Source organism: Heterodontus francisci, chromosome 17, assembly GCF_036365525.1.
Source record: "Heterodontus francisci isolate sHetFra1 chromosome 17, sHetFra1.hap1, whole genome shotgun sequence".
NCBI classification, from domain to species: domain Eukaryota; kingdom Metazoa; phylum Chordata; class Chondrichthyes; order Heterodontiformes; family Heterodontidae; genus Heterodontus; species Heterodontus francisci.
The window spans coordinates 73,530,477-73,548,080 of NC_090387.1; the positions used below are offsets into that span (position 1 = coordinate 73,530,477).

The window sequence follows — 17,604 nt, forward strand, 5'->3', positions numbered from 1 at the left end:
CCTCTGGCATTGACAATTCCAAAGATCCACAACCCTCAGTGAAGAAATTTCTCCTCATCTCAGTCCGAAATGATCAAAACCTTATCCTGAGGCTGTACGCTCCTGTTGTAGATTCCCCAGCCAGGGCAACAACTCCTCAGTGTCTACCCTATCGAGCCCTTTCAGAATTTTACCTGTTTCAATGAGATTACCTCTAATTCTTCTAAACTCCAGAAAGTATAGGCCCAATTTACTCAGCCTCTCATCATAGGACAACCCTAAATGCTACAGCCATCATGACTGTGTGGGGAAGACTTCATGGACCAGATAGTCTAGTCTTGCCCATCATTTCCATACGTTCACACTACTTACACTGCCAACACTATGTGGGATAATTAGCCAAAACTATCTGCTTGGCTACTTCATTATATCACCACTCAATGCAGCCCCTTAACAATGGATTTCCAAGGTGATGCAGGCTCCAAGGAGCTGACAAGGAAAGTTGTGGCGGGTGGTTGGGGGTGTCAATGTCCTGTCTATAGAAAAGGAGGGTGGGTGGGTCTGCAGCAGTGAATCCCACAGTTAGTTTCATCTCTTACTAACTGAAAATAAAAGCTTCAGATACTTGCTACTGGCTGTGTTACGGTCAGGTGAGGAGGGTTAAAGGGCTTCCCTCGTTTCCCTCACCTTGTGAAACCACAACAGGTTTAATTCTTTATGAAAGTGGGTGTACTGGCCAATTCAGTAGGTGTTTGATTACTTACTTGCTATGATCATAACAAGAACCAATTGGACAGGTTTTCTTGAGTTAACATAGAAAGAGGTTAACTTTATTGCACCTAATAAACTTCTAAATTCCACAAAGTATAGGCCCAATTTACTCAGTCTCTCATCATAGGACAACCCTAAAGACTGCAGCTGTCATGACTGTGTGGGGAAAGCATGATGGACCAGATGGTCTTTGCTTGCCCATCATTTCCATATGTTCACAGCACTTAGAATGCTAACACCAAACAAAATAAACAACGGGCCAACTTTCACACTCACACACTCTGGAGGTTTATAAACACACAAACAGGTTACAGAGTGGGGAAAGGTAAATTGGTTGAATTAGAAAAAAAAGGGTATACAGTCTGCGAAGGTTGGAGATTCAACTGGCTTCGAGCTGAATTCAGTGGTCCTGAAGGTATTAGTTTGAAGAGGCAGATGACTGGTTCCGTAAGGCTCTTGGAGATAGCGATGCAGATGATTTCCTCCAATGGGGTTTCTGTTTCTAGCCGGAATATGCAAACGTGGTCAGTCAACAAGCAGGATTTGAAAGCTTTCAAGCTGGGGGGGGGGGGGGGGTGGGAGAGCGAGGGGGGGGGCGGGAGAGCGAGGGGGGGAGGGAGGGACAGAGATCCCCAATTAGAGTCTGCTCACGTCACAGTCCAGTTGCTTCTCCTCTGCTGCAGAGAAAACACCAGCTTAAATCACAGATGGAGAGGGGCTTGTCACATGACAGTCACTCAGTCATTCAAACATAGCAGTTAGCAGTATTTCTGTGCTTGCTGAAAGAACAAGCCGTTCCTTTAAACTTCCTGGGTCTTGGTTCTTGCTGGGGACATAGACATTTTGTGTCTCTCCTCACAAGCATTGCAGTGTAGGATACAGTGTTGCAAATTAGGTGATCAACTTAAGCTGAAAGAATGACTTTGCTGGCAGCTTGTCTTTTAAAAAAATATATAAATAAAGATCTCCAGCCAGTGCACCAAAGAAAATTATCATTCAAAAGAACACACTGGCGTAACACCTCCCCACCACACGAAATGAAATGTGACAGCAGGAACATTTCATTCTGAGGCCACAAATTAAAAAGAAATTGTACACACACACTCATCAGTCTCACTGTCATAGTGATACGCTGGTTTAATTTTTTTTATCCAGGGTTGCGCATGAACACAACTGGGGAACTCCACTGCTTTGACTGGGCTCAGTCAGCTTGTGCTCCAGTGTACACTGAATTTCCTCGTGCATTTCTACAATATCCTCTTTTTTTAGTTTCTCTATATTAGTGAACTCCACCCTGGATTCAAAGTTGTTCATAACTTTGTGAAGATCACCAACTGCTTTTTGTACATGTTTTTTTTTCCTGTGCTTATCTAGCCTGGCCCACAATTCCTCCTCAGTTAGGATACTTGACTTGCTGTCACCACCACCATCCAAATCTGCCACAAAAACCTTTTTGGGCTTCGGGTTTTCCTTTGGCTTATGAGCTCTTCTGTGTCTCCCTTCAGAATTTAAATCTTTAATTTCTAGGTCTTCAGTCTGAATTTCCTCCTGAACCTGGATCAGTTTCCTGGGACCTAGTCAATAGGGATTTTGTTTTCTGGGAGGAGTCTCTCCAACATCCACATGGTGTAGGGTTAGGGTTATGTCCCCTGGTTTGTCCCTGCAGATCACTTTAAATGCCGTGAGCAGCCTTGCGTTTAAATAGGAGAGTATGGTGTCTAATTTCCCTAACATTTCAGTGCTCGCTAACCGAATGGTAGAGGGTTCGATTTGGGAATCCTCCAGACTTCCCTCTAACTCACCCTCACTGTCCCGTTCATCCTCCTCTTTCCTGTCTGCCTGACAGACTTGCGCTTGTTTGTCCCCTTTCCGGATGTGATACCGTTTTAACATATTGATGTGGCACAGCCTATGCTTTTTCCTGTGACCTGGGGTGTCAATTATATAATTCACTTTGCTAACTCTCTCTAACTCTGTGCATGCCACTGAATTGGGCATTCAATGGTTCTCCCTATATTGGTAATAGCACTAACACATGGTCTCCAGGCTGAAATGTTCTCACCTTGGCATGTTTATCCACCTGCCTTTTCATAGTTGTCTGGGAGGCTTTTAGCTGTTACTGAGCCAACGCACAGTCTCTTGTGAGCTGTTCTAGGAACATGGAGATGTAGTTTAACAGGGAAGATTTGTCCCTGTGTCCCAAAAACTTCTCCTGGATTAGTTTTAGAGGACCTCTCATCCCATGTCCATAAACTAATTCAAAAGGACTGATGCCAGTGGACTCATTTGGTGAGTCTTTGGTAGCAAACAGAAGAAATCCCAGTCCTTTGTCCCAGTCATGGGGTACTGATCGCAGTATGCCCTGATCGTTGTCTTTAGGGTCTGGTGGTACTGCTCCAAAGCCCCTTGTGACTGTGGGTGGTAGTCCAGATTACCCATGATCTTTTGAAAAATACTGGACATAAAATTTGTGCCCTGATCTGACTGGATCTCAGAAGGTAGCCCATATCTGGTGGAGAATTGGGTTAGCCCCTCCACCACTACTTTGGCAGATAGTTCTTAAAGGGATAGCCTCTGGAAATCAAGTAGCCACATCCATAATGGTGAGAAGATACTAGTAACCCCCTTTTGTTTTTGGCACGGATTCCACACAATCTACCAGCACTCTGCTGAACGGTTCCCCAAAAGCCAGTATGGTAATTAGGGGTGCAGCTTTTATTGCAAGTTGAAGCGTCCCCCAGAATGTGACTCGTGTGGCAAGTCTTACGAACTCCCCCACATCCTGTGGAGTTGTGGCCAGTGAAAATGCTGCCTTACGCTGGCTTGGGTTTTTCTGATGCCGTAATGTCCAGCCATTGGAATCTTGCGGACTATTCTCAATATTTCCTACGGTACCTCAGCAGCACCACTACCAGTGTCCACGCTTCGTCTGCAGGTCTGTGAGGAGGTGTACACTTCCTCATCAGCACCTCATCCTTTAAACAGAAGCACTCTGGAACTCCCTCTGCTTCAGCTTCAGTTTGGGCAGTCGGTGCTAACTTTTTTTTAAACCCGGGATCGGCTTGCTGAGCCTCGACTGAGGAAAATCTGTTTAACCTATTCTTTGGGTCCTCTAACTTCCCAAAGAAGGTTTCAGATAACCAGACAGTAGGGTCCATCTGTCTGCAGTGCTCGTTCAGCTTCCTCTGACAAAGCTTGTTTGGCCAAGGGCCAGGTCACCACACAGTCAGGAAAAATGCCAGGGACCTTTTCCTGTAACTGCTTTGTTTCCCCGACCTCTTTCGGTCTTTCTAAGGAGGCTTAGAAAGGGGAGGCTACCACCTTCGCCCCCACCAGATCATTACCCAGGAACAGGTCCACACTGTCCACAGGTAAACTAGGGACAATCCCCATGGTTCCCGGTCCTGAAACAAGGTCGCACTCAGGTGCACCTGGTATAAAGGTATGGGCATATACTTTCCTCCGATACCATTTACTAGCACTCTCGCATTCAATGCACTCTCCGGACACAAGGTCATACCTTTTCCCAGAAGGGATTGGGTGACCCCTGTATCCCCAAGTATGACCACAGGCTTACTAGCCTCACCCGAGGGGTATGGAGTCACTTCTCCTCTGGACACAACATCCTGTTAACAAAATCCCTGAGAGTTAAGTTTTCCCACACTCAGTGGTAGGTTAACTGGGTTTTACTGCCGCAGTTAAAGCCAGCCTGGTCTGCTGTGCTTTCTATCAAAGTCTTTTTTCCTGCACAAGTCTGGTGTACCCTGACTAAACCTATGGGTTTTCCCCATAACTTGCAGCAGTCAGCTCGAAGGCGACCTGCCCTATTACAATGGAAACACAGAGGCTTTCAGGCGTCACTCCTGTTCTCAGCAGCTTCCTTTTCAGCCTCAGGAGGGCCCCTTGTGTTTCCAGCTCTCCCTTCTCATTCATGGCTATTCATCCTCCTATCACTCTCCCACCTTCGATCCTTTTCAGGTTTTTGGAGGTGACTAGGGAAGGGTTTCCCTTGAGGTAAGGGCTTGTGAATAAATGTATAATCATCAGCCAGGATTGTTGCCTGCCTGGCTCTTAGACCCTTTTGTTCTTCCACGTGATTTCCTATGGAAAAGGAAGTGAGTCTTTCAACGTCTTGAGGAGGATCACCTTTCTGAGGCATCTTAAGTGTCCTATCTATCGGTCGAAAGCGAGTTGCTTAACCCTTTCAAACACTATGTAAGTTTGTTCCAGCTGCTTTCAGAGAGTTCAGAAATTTTGGCACTAAGCCTCCATTACTAGCTCATATGTGCCCAGGATTGCACTTTTAGTCATCTCATAGGCTGGTGAACTCTCATCAGGCAACAGCGAATAAACCTCATGGGCTTTTCCAGTTGGTTTGCTTTGCAATAACAGTGTCCAGATCTCTATTGGCCACTTGAACTGTTCTCCAAGCTTTTCAAAGCAGACGAAAAATGCTTCCTCATCCCCCACATCGAACTTTGGTATCAACTGGGAGAATTTTAAGAGCTCAGCCCCTGGTCCTGGGCTAGGGGTAACACCCTCACTAGCAGTTCCTTCACTGGGTGCATTGGGTCTTCCCCTATTCAGTTCAAGCTGCTTTAACTTGAATTCCCTCTCTTCCTTCCGTTCTCCCCTTTCCTGGAATTTTAATTCTAGTCTCCTCTGTTATAATTGTAGCTTAGCTAATATTAGTTTGTCTGTTTCAGTTTGTATGCCTGTCCCTGGTTCCTCAGTGTCAATTTTAAAATGGTTGGCCACAAGTTTTAGGATTTCATGCTTACTAGCTTTTGGACAATAGTAATCTCTAACTGCCCAGCAACATTCCTCAACTCTTCAACAAATCAGGCTTTTAATCCGGTCCAAGTTACTTCACTCTGTTCTAGGAAGGTACTGGCCTCATACAGTTATAGAGAAATACAGCACTGAAACAGGCCCTTCGGCCCACCGAGTCTGTGCCGACCATCAACCACCCATTTATACTAATCCTACATTAATCCCATATTCCCTACCACATCCCCACTATTCTCCTACCTATACTAGGGGCAATTTACAATGGCCAATTTACCTATCAACCTGCAAGTCTTTGGCTGTGGGAGGAAACCGGAGCACCCGGTGGAAACCCAAGCGGTCACAGGGAGAACTTGCAAACTCCGCACAGACAGTACCCAGAACCGAACCCAGGTTGCTGGAGCTGTGAGGCAGCAGTGCTAACCACAGCGCCACTGTGCCGCCCTCAGATGTGGACATTTTAGTACTCTAGCACTGAAAACCACACAAAAACTTCTACTGAAGTTTTCAATTTATTGCTAGGGATCAATTTGGTTTCCCGCTTCCAATTTCCCCATTTGTCCTTGGGTTTGATCCCAGACGTAAGCGCCCAAATTTGGCTAGGCTAGGTAACAGGAAACAGAGAGTAGGCATAAATGGGTCATTTTCTGGTTGGCAAGATGTAACGAGTGGTGTGCCACAGGGATCTGTGCTGGGGTCTCAACTTTTTACAATTTACATAAATAACTTAGATGAAGGGACCGAAGGTATGGCTGCTAAATTTGCTGATGACACAAAGATAGGTAGGAAAGTAACTTGTGAAGAGGACATAAGGGGGCTACAAAGGGATATGGATAGGTTAAGTGAATGGGCAAAGGCCTGGCAAATAGAGTATAATGTGGGAAAGTATGAAATTGTCCACTTTGGCAGGAAGAATAAAAAAGCATATTATCTAAATGGTGAGAGATTGCAGAACTCTGAAATGCAGAGGGATCTGGGAGTCCTAGTGCATGAATCGCAAAAGGTTAGTATGCAGGTACAGCATGTAATTTGGAAAATTAATAGAACGTTATTGCTAGGGATCAATTTGGTTTCCCGCTTCCAATTTCCCCATTTGTCTTTGGGTTTGATCCCAGACGTAAGCGCCCAAATTTGGCTAGGCTAGGTAACAGGAAACAGAGAGTTCCGAAGAAGGGTCACTGACCCGAAACGTTAACTCTGCTTCTCTTTCCACAGATGCTGCCAGACCTGCTGAGTGATTCCAGCATTTCTTGTTTTTATATTATAATAGAATGTTATTGTTCATCTTGAGGGGAATTGAATACAAAAGTAGGGAGGTTATGCTTCAGCTATCCAGGGCATTGGCAAGACCACATCTGGAGTACTGTGTACAGTATTGGTCTCCTTATTTAAGGAAGGATGTAAATGTGTTGGAGGCAGTACAGAGAAGGTGCACTAGACTAATACCTGGAATGGGCGGGCTGTCTTACAAGGAAAGATTGGACAGGCTAGGCTTGTATCTACTGGAATTTAGAATAATAAGAGGTGATTTGATTGAAACATACAAGATCCTGAGGGGTCTTGACAGGGTGGATGTGGAAAGGATGTTTCCCCTTGTGGAAGAATCTAGAACCAGGGGTCACTGTTTAAAAATAAGGAGTCACTCATTTAAGACAGAGATGAGGAGAAAGTTATTTCTCTCAGAGGGTCATGAGTCTTTGGAATTCTCTTCCTCAAAAGGTCGTGGAAGCAGAGGCTTTGAATATTATTAAGGCAGAGCAAGATAGATTCTTGATAAGCAAAGAGGTGGAAGATTATTGGGGGTAGGTGAAAATGTGGAGCAATCAGTTCAGCCATGAACTTATTGAAAGGCGGAGCAGGCTTGAATGGCCGAGTGGCCTACTTCTGCTCCTAATTCATATGTAAATTTCTGTTACGGTCAAGTAAGGAGGGGTTGAAGGGCTTCCCTCTTTTCCCTCTCCTTGTTAGACCACAACAGATATAATTCTTTCTTAAAGTGAATGTACTGGCCAATTCAGTAAGTGTTTGATTACTTACTTGCTTGCTATGACCATAAGAATCAGTCGGACAGGTTTTCTTCAGTTAACGCAAGAAAGAGGTTAGCTTTGCTGTACCTGAACTGAACTAATAAAATAATATACGTGCCAACTTTCACTCACACACACAAATAGGTAACAAGGTGGAGAAAGGTAGATTGGTTGAGTTCAAGTCCATAGAAAAAAAAGTTTAAGTGATTTGACTGGCTTCTAGCTGAATGCAGTGATCCTGAAGGTTTTAGTTTGAAGAGGTGGATGACTAGTTTGGTGAGTCTCTTGGAGATAGTGTTGCTTATGATTTCCTCCGACAGGGTTTCTAATTGTAGCCAGAGTATGCAAAGGTGGTCAGTCAAAAAGCAGGATTTGACAGCTTTCAAGCTGAATGGAGAGAGAGAGGAGGTGGGGGGAGGAGAAAGAGGGACCCCCACTTAGGGTCTGCTCATGTCAGAGTCCAGTTGCTTCTCCTCTGCTGCAGAGAAACACCAGCTTAAAATGACAGATGGTGAGGGGCTTGTCACATGACAGTCACTCAGTCATTCAAACATAGCAGTTAACAGTAAAGCATAGCTACCCGACCCAAACCCAACCAGACCCGTCGACGTGTTGGGCTCGTGTCGGGTTGGGCTGGACGTGGACACAGTGCTGCCTTGCTCAGGGATGGAAGTAATCTTCAAAATTTGAACATTCAGCCAGGACATCAAGGCGGGAAACGTGCTGCTGGAACGGAGGATCACAACATTTGGACAAGGTAGAGCACAATAACCTGTCTGATATAATTAACTTTATTACGGTGGTCGGGCGTGGGAAAAAAATCAAAGAGCTCGGGCCCGGGTCGGGTTGGGTGTGGTCGGGTCGGGCCCAGGTCAGGTTTCAATTTCATACCCAAGCAGGCCTTTAGTTAGCAGTATTTCTCTGCTTGCTGAAAGAACAAGCAGTTCCTTTAAACCTCCTGGGTCTTGGTTCTTGCTGGGGACTTGAGAGACATTGCGTCTCTGCCTCACAAGCATTGTAGTGTAGGACACAGTGTTGCAAATTGGGTAATCATCTTAAGCTGAAAGGATGACTTTGCTGGCAGCTTGTTTTATAAAAATGTCTTTAAAAAAAAAAATACAAATTCAGATCTCCAGCCAGTGGACCAAAGAAAACCATTCAACAGAACACACTTGCGTAACAGCTGTTATATCTGTCCATCTGTCTAACAGCTTTTCAACACTAACAATGATGTCTTTCATCTTCCATCCAGTACACTCAGACATGCATAGGCATATACCTGCACAGAACTATCAACTGCCTGAGATCTACATGCAATTTGAGCCAGCCGCATCTTAGCTCCACTTTCCAACATTCCATTCCCTACACTTGCCCATCTGGCCTCCATCCCCTCTGGCCCTCACCCCACAACCACGTACCATAGTGATCCCAGTCTTCAAGCATACTTTGGAATTCCAGCTGGTTCCTGCCCTCCGTAAAGATAGGTTTCGGGTTCTTTTCAAAGCCCCCAGACAGCACACCGCCCTGCCAGTTGCGAACGTAGATCCTACCATCGAAATCAATGATTACTGGGAAAAGAAGAAACACAGTTCATCAGAAAGACGTTAGGAGATGATTTAAGTTTGTGCAGATGACAATTCGGGCAAAAGATACTTCAGTTGGGTCATGAAAACGTGCTATGCCGGATACTGATTTTTTAATTTACCGGCTGGAAACCTGAAATAATTTTTTTTTTTTTTTTTAAAAGAAACAGATAAAAGGTGACTTTGTTAGCAGCTAAGATGGCCTAATTTGCATCACTATACTCTACATTCCAATGCATTGAGGTGGAGACGAGTTGACTGTCCAGTCCCCTCAAGAATAATGACCTGGGGAACTTGAGTGAACTACCTACCCTGCTCCCATTAGCAAGACATTAAAGCAATCACTTGGGACCCACATGCCAAAGACTTGCGGGTTGATAGGTAAATTGGCCATTATAAAAAAAATTGCCCCTCGTGTAGGTAGGTGGTAGGAGAATTGAGGGAAGGTGGGGATGTGAGAAGGAAAATGAGATTAATGTAGGATTAGTATAAATGGGTGGTTGATGGTCAATGCGGACTCGGTGGGCCGAAGGGCCTGTTTCGGTGCTGTATCTCTCTATGACTCTATGACATGAAACTGGTGGAGACGAACCAGCCAAACCTAATCACTGGAACAATGGGACCCTGGTTGAGACAAAGGAATTCCAAGGCATGGTCTGATTAAGTTCCAAGAGGGAATACACACTGATAACCATCATGTTGAATCACTGGGTGATGGTCATGTGACAGGCCCACCACCTGTGTGTTTAAGCTGGTGTTTTTTCTGCAGCAACCGGGACAAGCAGCTGGACACTGACAAGAGAAGACCAAGTGGGGTCCCTCCTCCCTCTCTAGTCCACCTCACAAACTTCGAACCCTGCCTGATTGCCATAACCACCAAGGCCTATTGCTACTGTAAACAGAGACCCCATGAAGAAAATCATCTGCATCGCAGTCTCCAGGAGAACCACTGAATCAGCGGGCCACATTTGAAAACTGGACACCTCAGGACCACCGAATCAACCTGAAGCCAGTCAAAGCACCAAACTACACAGACTATATACCCCTTTTTATTTGCTCCAGACTCTAATCTGACCCATCATCCCCCACACTCTGTAACCTATTTGTGTGCGAGAGAAAGTTGGAGTGTGGTTTATTATTTTAAGATTGGTTTAAGCACAATAAAGCTAACATCTTTGTTTGTTAAACTCAAGAAAATCTGTCTGATTGGTTCTTTTTATGATCATAGCACATAAATAGTTAAACACTTACTGAGTTGGCAAGCATAGCCACTTCAAAAAAGAAATAAACCTGTTGCATTCAAACAAGGAGAGGGACAAGAGGGCAGGCCTTCACCTCCTCTTCATTTGATTCTAACAGTGTAAACCACTGCCCTAACAAGACTATTTCTGTTTTGTATGCGAGAATAAATTCCTACTATTCAGGTTTGCGGGGCAGCCTGTTCGCCAGCAGGTGGTGAGCAGTCGGTCAACATACGTAATCAACACAAACACCCTGACCCCAGGGGAGGGAGGGACTTGCTCCTCCACACCACCTACCGGAGAGAATCCTTCTGCCACCCCAACCTGCCCACACATACCCACACTCCGCAGGGGGGACTTGTCCCACCTTCTCGCACAGAAAGGCCTCACCCCGTCCCACCTTCACGGGCTTGGTCCCACTTCAATTTAACAGATTCACTTGCATTTTGGCTCTTGATATTTAAACATTTTGTTGCAGCAGTAAATTGAAGCTCCACAGAAATCTATATTCCGGACTCCTTTCAGTTTGCTCACCCAAAGCTTTTTAAACTGACCCTCATTCAAACTCCAAGAGTGACAGTACTAGAAATCAAGCTCCTTTCCATTCGGTAAAATAAAAGATGAAATTTTCAAAGTTACAAATGACATGTGCTTAAGACAAAGGTAAACTATCCCTCCTTCTTCTTCTCGACCTGTCCGCAGTCTTTGTCACAGTTGATCTCACACCATTCTCTTGCAACACCTCCACTGTCGTCCAGCTGGGTGGGTCTGCATTCTTGTCTATCTAATCGCAGCCAGAGAATCGTCATCAATGGCTTTTCTTCCCATTCCCGCAGTTACCTCAAGACCTCCAAAGCTCTATCCTTGTTCACATCCTATTTCTCATCTACATGCTGACTCTTAGTGACATCATTTGAAAGCAAGCCAGTTTTCATATATACACTGATAATATCCTGTTTGACCTCACCACCACCATCTTCAACCCCTCTACTGTCTCTAAATTGTCTCACTGTTTGTCAGACATCTAGTATTGGATCTGCAAAAATATCCGCTAATTAAATATTGGGAAGACTAAAGCCATCGTCTTCGGTTACTGACACAAACTCCATTCCCTTGGCCCTCTCCCTGGGAACTATGAGGCTGAGCCAGACTATTCGACAACCTCGGTATCATATTTGACCCCGAAATGAGCTTTCAACCACATATCCACACCGTCACTAAGACCGCCTATTTACACCTCTAACATTGCTCGACTCCACCCCTGCCTCATCTCATCTGCTGCTGAAACTCTTGTCCATACCTTTGTTACCTTTAGACTTCATTATTCTAATGCTCTCTTGGCCAGCTCTTACATTTATTCCTCTGTAAACTTGAGCTCATCCAAAACTCGATTTTAAAGCTCCTCCACGGACTTGCCCCTGCCTGTCTCTGTAATCACCAGCCCCACAATCCTTCAAGATATCTCTAACTCTGGAACATGAGCATCCCAAATTTTAAATCGCTCAACCATTGGTGGCTGTGCCTTCAGCTGCCTTGGCCCTAAGCTTTGGAATTCTCTCCCTAAACCACTCCACCTCTCTACCATTCCTTCCTCCTTTAAGACACTCCTTAAAACCTACCTCTTTGACCAAGTTTTTAGTCATCTGCCCAAATATCTCTTTATGTGGCTTGGTGCCATATTTTGTTTTATAATGCCTCTGTAAAGCACCTAGGAATGTTTTATTACATTGAAAACACTATATAAATGACAAGTTCTTCTTGTTCTGAAGTTGGCCATCAATCAGCACAGGCCAAGTTACTGGTGTACATCTCATCAATGCCTCACATGCTTAATGCTGTGATTAATGCTTAATGCTCAACTGCTTAACGTTGGCTTCATAAACTAAAGGGCTCGGCTTGAGCCTCAGCTCTGCCAAACACTCCAGTCATGTGGCCATAGTGGCTACCTCACCCCATAACCCTGCATCTCTGATGGCGACAACTGAAAGCGTGATAGTAGCTGCCTTATCTGGCCAAGCAGCAGAAGCTGTGCAGATGTAAGCAAATCCACCGTATTGATGCAAACAAACTGATTACAGCCAGGCGTATGTGAAGTCAGTCTCCCTACCTGGCGTGTCAGGGCGCAGCCCCTGCTTGAGTGGTCGTGTCACCAGATAGAAGTGCTCACACGGATGTAGCGGGACAGTTACAGGCTCCTCACTCACTAAACCGAGCTCATAGGCCCACTGGCCAGAGACAAGGGTTGGGGGGGGGGGGGAGAGAAAGAGTGAGAAAAAGAAAACAGTAATAACTTCAGATACCAAATCCAAGCACAAAACATGCACGGTAGCGCTTCAATTCCACACACGTGTTCAACTGTAAAAACCTTGGCCAACTTACTCTGCAGGTGTTGCTTCCTTCATTCCCAGAGCATCTGATGCTGAATTGTATGAAGCCTGAGTGGGAAATGGAAAGAAGCAAACTGCTCCAATACCAGACCATTTTTACAACAACCCATGAATACTGAATGCTAGTCATCAAATTTAAGTGCAGAACACTGGGTTGTGAAGCTTAGGCATGGGATGAAAGAATTCAGTTTACGATTCTGAATTACAATGAAGCTGCCAGTCTCATTCTGCATCAGGCATCTCTGCAGTCTGGAGAATCAAATTTAACAGGGCAGGCATATCGTACCATTCATCTCAGCCACATCAGCCTTCAGTGACTCCTGAAGCACCTGTCCCATGCATACAAGGTAGGGGTGGGGGGGGCCCATCAGCTTAGGGAGGCCTCTCAGAACTGCCACAGAAACTACAGACCACTAACATCTCAAATCCACACCACATCAAAGGAACAGTATTACTGTTGAGTTCAAGACAGCAAGTGTGGAGGCAATCAAAGATCATAGACCATCACTGTCCAGTACTCAAGAGACTTAGAATATCTTCGACTGTACTCTACTGGAAATTAAATGGGAAGATTCAGCAGATTCTCACAAATCAAACAGCCTGTTCAGATATTTATGTTGTTATGAAAAGAGAACTCTCAACATTTCATCGTGTTTGCAACTTGAATTGAGCTCAGCTTCAGATCACTATTTCTAGCTTTTCTGATTGGCAGGGAGACAGAAGACAGAATGGAGTTCAACAGCTTCATGATAAGTACAAATAACAAGAAGCAGAGACTGTGTTATGCTGATCCATGGTCTGTCTGGGTTGCTTACCTGTCCTGCACAGTTCACAAAGTATTCACATTCTATACGCCCTCTGTCAGTTTCAATTCCAGTCACATGACCCTTCTCGACCATCACATGATTGACACTGGTCCCTTCATATATCTGGACACCTGAAATAAAGACACTTGAACAGGTCCCAGAATTCAATGCTTTAGTCAACTAACGAATCTGCTTCAACAACAACTTATACAGCAACTTTAACATAGTAAGTGGGAGCGTTATTAAACGAAGTTTGACACTGAGCCGCATAAAGAGATTTTAGAATAGGTGACCAAAAGCACGATTAAAATGGTAGGCTTGAAGTGACTTGCAGGAGGAGAAGAGATTGAGAGGCAGAGAAGGTTAGGGAAGAAATTCCAGAGTTTTTTCTGGTACGACGACAGCTTGCACTTATACAGTGCCTTTAACGGAAAAAAACTATAACCAAAACCAAGGATGATGTAGGTGTAGAGATCAGGGAGGGGGATTGTGATATACTGAAACATATTAACATTGAAAGGGAGGAAGTATTAGCTGTTTTAGCAGGCTTAAAAGTGGATAAATCCCAGGCCCAGATGAGATGTATCCCAAGCTGTTATGTGAGGCAAGGGAGGAGATAGCAGGGACTCTGACACAAATTTTCAAATCCTCTTTGGCCACAGGAGAGGTTCCAGAAGACTGGAAGACAGCGAATGTGGTACCATTATTCAAGAAGGGTAGCAGGGATAAACCAGGTAACTACAAGCCGGTGAGTCTAACATCAGTGGTTGGGAAACTATTGGAAAAAATTTTGAGGGACAGGATTAATCTCCACTTGGAGAGGCAGGGATTAATCAGGGATAATCAGCATGGCTTTGCCAAGGGAGATCGTGTCTAACAAATTTGATTGAATTTTTCGAGGTGGTGACTAGATGTGTAGATGAGGGTAAAGCAGTTGATGTAGTCTACATGGACTTCAGTAAGGCTTTTGATAAGGTCCCGCATGGGAGATTGGTTAAGAAGGTAAGAGCCCATGGGATCCAGGGCAATTTGGCAAATTGGATCCAAAATTGGCTTGTTGGCAGGAGGCAGAGGGTGATGGTTGAGGATTGTTTTTGCGAGTGGAAGCCTGTAACCAGTGGTGTACCATAGGGATCGATGCTGGGACTCTTGCTGTTTGTAGTGCATATTAATGATTTATATGTGACTATAGGAGGTTTGATCAGCAAGTTCACAGATGACACGAAAATTGGTGGTGTCGTAAATAGTGAGGAGGAAAGCCTTAGATTACAGGACATTACAGATGGGCTGGTAAGATGGGCAGAGCAGTGGCAAACGGAATTTCATCCCGAGAAGTGTGAGATGATGCATTTTGGGAGGACTAACAAGGCAAGGGAATATACAATGGATGGTAGGACCCTAGGAAGTACAGAGTGTCAGAGGGACCTTGGTGTACTTGTCCACAGTTCACTGAAGACAGCATCGCAGGTAGATAAGGTGGTTAGGAAGGCATATGGGATACTTGCCTTTATTAGCCGAGGCATAGAATATGAGCGGGGAAGTTATGATGGAGCTGTATAAAATGCTAGTTAGGCCACAGCTGGAGTACTGTGTACAGTTCTGAGCACCACACTATAGGAAGGATGTGATTGCACTGGAGAGGGTGCAGAGGAGATTCATCAGGATGTTGGCTAGACTGGAGCATTTCAGCTATGAACAGAGACTGGATAGGCTAGGGTTGCTTTCCTTGGAGCACAGAAGGCTGAGGGGGGACCTGATTGAGGTATACAAAATTATGAGGGGCATTGATAGGTTAGATAGGAAGAAACTTTTGCCCTTAGCGGAGGTGTCAATAACCAGGGGGCATAGATTTAAGCTAAGGAGCAGGAGGTTTAGAGGGGATTTGAGGAAAAAAAATTTCACCCAGAGGGTGGTTGGAATCTGGAATGCACTGTCTGAAGGGGTGGTAGAGGCAGAAACCGTCACAACATTTAAGTTTTTAGATGAGCACTTGATACACCATAGCATACAAGGCTACAGGCCAAGTGCTGGAAAATGGGTTTAGATTAGTTAGGTGCTTGATGGCAGACACAGACACGATGGGCCGAAGGGCCTGTTTCTATGCTGTATAACTCTATGACTCTAAGTACTTCACAGAGGCAAGAGGAAAACAGACTCTCAGCCCAAGAGGGAAAGATTAGGAGAGGTGACCAAAAGACTTGGTCAAAGAAGTGGATCTTAAGGAATCATAATTTTCCTCCCAAACCTCCTTTTAAGTTTGAGAGCAATTGAGAACCTTAAACAAATGACATAGGTATGGAAGGGAGAATTGGCTAAAGTTGATTGGGGAAATAGACTAAAAGGTATGGTGACAAATAAAGTGGGAAACATTTCAAGAAATGATTAAAAATGCTCAACAAAAAGACATTCCATGAAAAACAAAAGCTCAGCAAGAAAGATCCATCCGTGGCTTATCAGAAAATTTAAGGATAGTATTAAAAAAGGAATCATAATATTGCAAAGAATAGTAGTAAGCCCAAGGATTGGGACAGTTTGAGAAACCAGCAACGGGCAACCAAAAAGTTGATAAAGGGAAAAATAGAATGAGTAAGCACTAACCAGGAATATTAAAAATGGATTTTAAGAGCTTTTCTAACTATATAAAAATGAGAGTAGCTAAAGTAAATATTGGTTCATTAGAGGCAGAAACAGGAGAAGTTATTACAGGGAATAAGGAAATGGCAGAGATGGTGAACAAATATTTTTGGTCTGTTTTCACAGTATGAGACACAAATTACATACCAGAAATAGAGGGGCTAAAAGTGAGAAATGTAAGGTAATTAATATCAGCAGAGAAAAAGTATTAGGGAAACGTAAGGGACTAAAAGCTTGCAAATCTCCAGGACCTGATTGCCTATATCCTAGGGTTCACAAACAGTAGCAGCAGAGATAGTGGATTAGCAGGTTAGGATTTTCTAAAATTCCCTAGATTCTCGAATGGTCCCAGCTTTTGGAAGTCAGCAAACGTAATACAGCTATTCAAGAAAGGAGGGAGAGAGAAAACAGGGAACTACAGGCCAGTTAGACTGTCATCAGGAAAATGCTGGGTTCTATTATTAAGGGAGTCTCAACAATGCATTTAGAAAATCATAGTATGATCAGACTGAGTCAACATGGTTTTACAAAAGGGAATGCGTGTTTGACAAATTTATTGGAGTTTTTTTGAGGATGTAATTAGTAGGGTAGATAAAGGGGAGCCAGAAGTTGTAATATACTTGGATTTTCAAAAGGCATTCGATAAGGTACAACACAAAAGGTTAATACACAAGATAAGGGCTCAAGGAGTTGGTACTAATATATTACGACAAATGGAGGATTGGTTAATTGCCAGGAAGCAGAAAGTAGGGATAAACGGGACATTTTCAAGTTGGCAAACTGTAACTAGTAGAGTGCCATAAGGTCTATTTACAATTCATATTAAATGACTTAAATGACAAGACAGAGTAATGTATCCAAGTTTGCTGATGATACAAAGTTAAGCTGTGAGGAGGTCCCAAAAAGGCTGCAGAGATATAGACAGGTTAAGTGAGTGGGCAATGAGGTGGCAGGTACAGTATAATGTGGGGAAGTGTGAGGTTATTCACTTTGATTAGATTAGATTAGAGATACAGCACTGAAACAGGCCCTTCGGCCCACCGAGTCTGTGCCGAACATCAACCACCCATTTATACTAATCCTACACTAATCCCATATTCCTACCAAACATCCCCACCTGTCCCTATATTTCCCGACCACCTACCTATACTAGTGACAATTTATAATGGCCAATTTACCTATCAACCTGCAAGTCTTTTGGCTTGTGGGAGGAAACCGGAGCACCCGGAGAAAACCCACGCAGACACAGGGAGAACTTGCAAACTCCACACAGGCAGTACCCGGAATCGAACCCGGGTCCCTGGAGCTGTGAGGCTGCGGTGCTAACCACTGCGCCACTGTGCCGCCCTACTTTGGTAGTCATAAAAAAGCAGAATTTTTTAAAAAGG

General features: G+C 44.4%; 1 protein-coding gene across 3 annotated transcripts in view; it reads right to left on the minus strand.

The window, feature by feature from the left end:
- The window catches only part of pdpr (pyruvate dehydrogenase phosphatase regulatory subunit), a 105,212-nt gene that overhangs the window by 55,714 nt on the left and 31,894 nt on the right, over positions 1-17,604 (minus strand). For all 3 annotated transcript variants that reach the window (XM_068049667.1, XM_068049665.1, XM_068049666.1), the window contains exons 6-8: positions 13,592-13,713; positions 12,497-12,614; positions 8,984-9,133 (exon numbers count right to left, since the gene is read on the minus strand). In XM_068049667.1, coding sequence (XP_067905768.1) covers positions 8,984-9,133; positions 12,497-12,614; positions 13,592-13,713 — 390 coding nt within the window. The remainder of the gene's footprint in view (positions 1-8,983; positions 9,134-12,496; positions 12,615-13,591; positions 13,714-17,604) is intronic.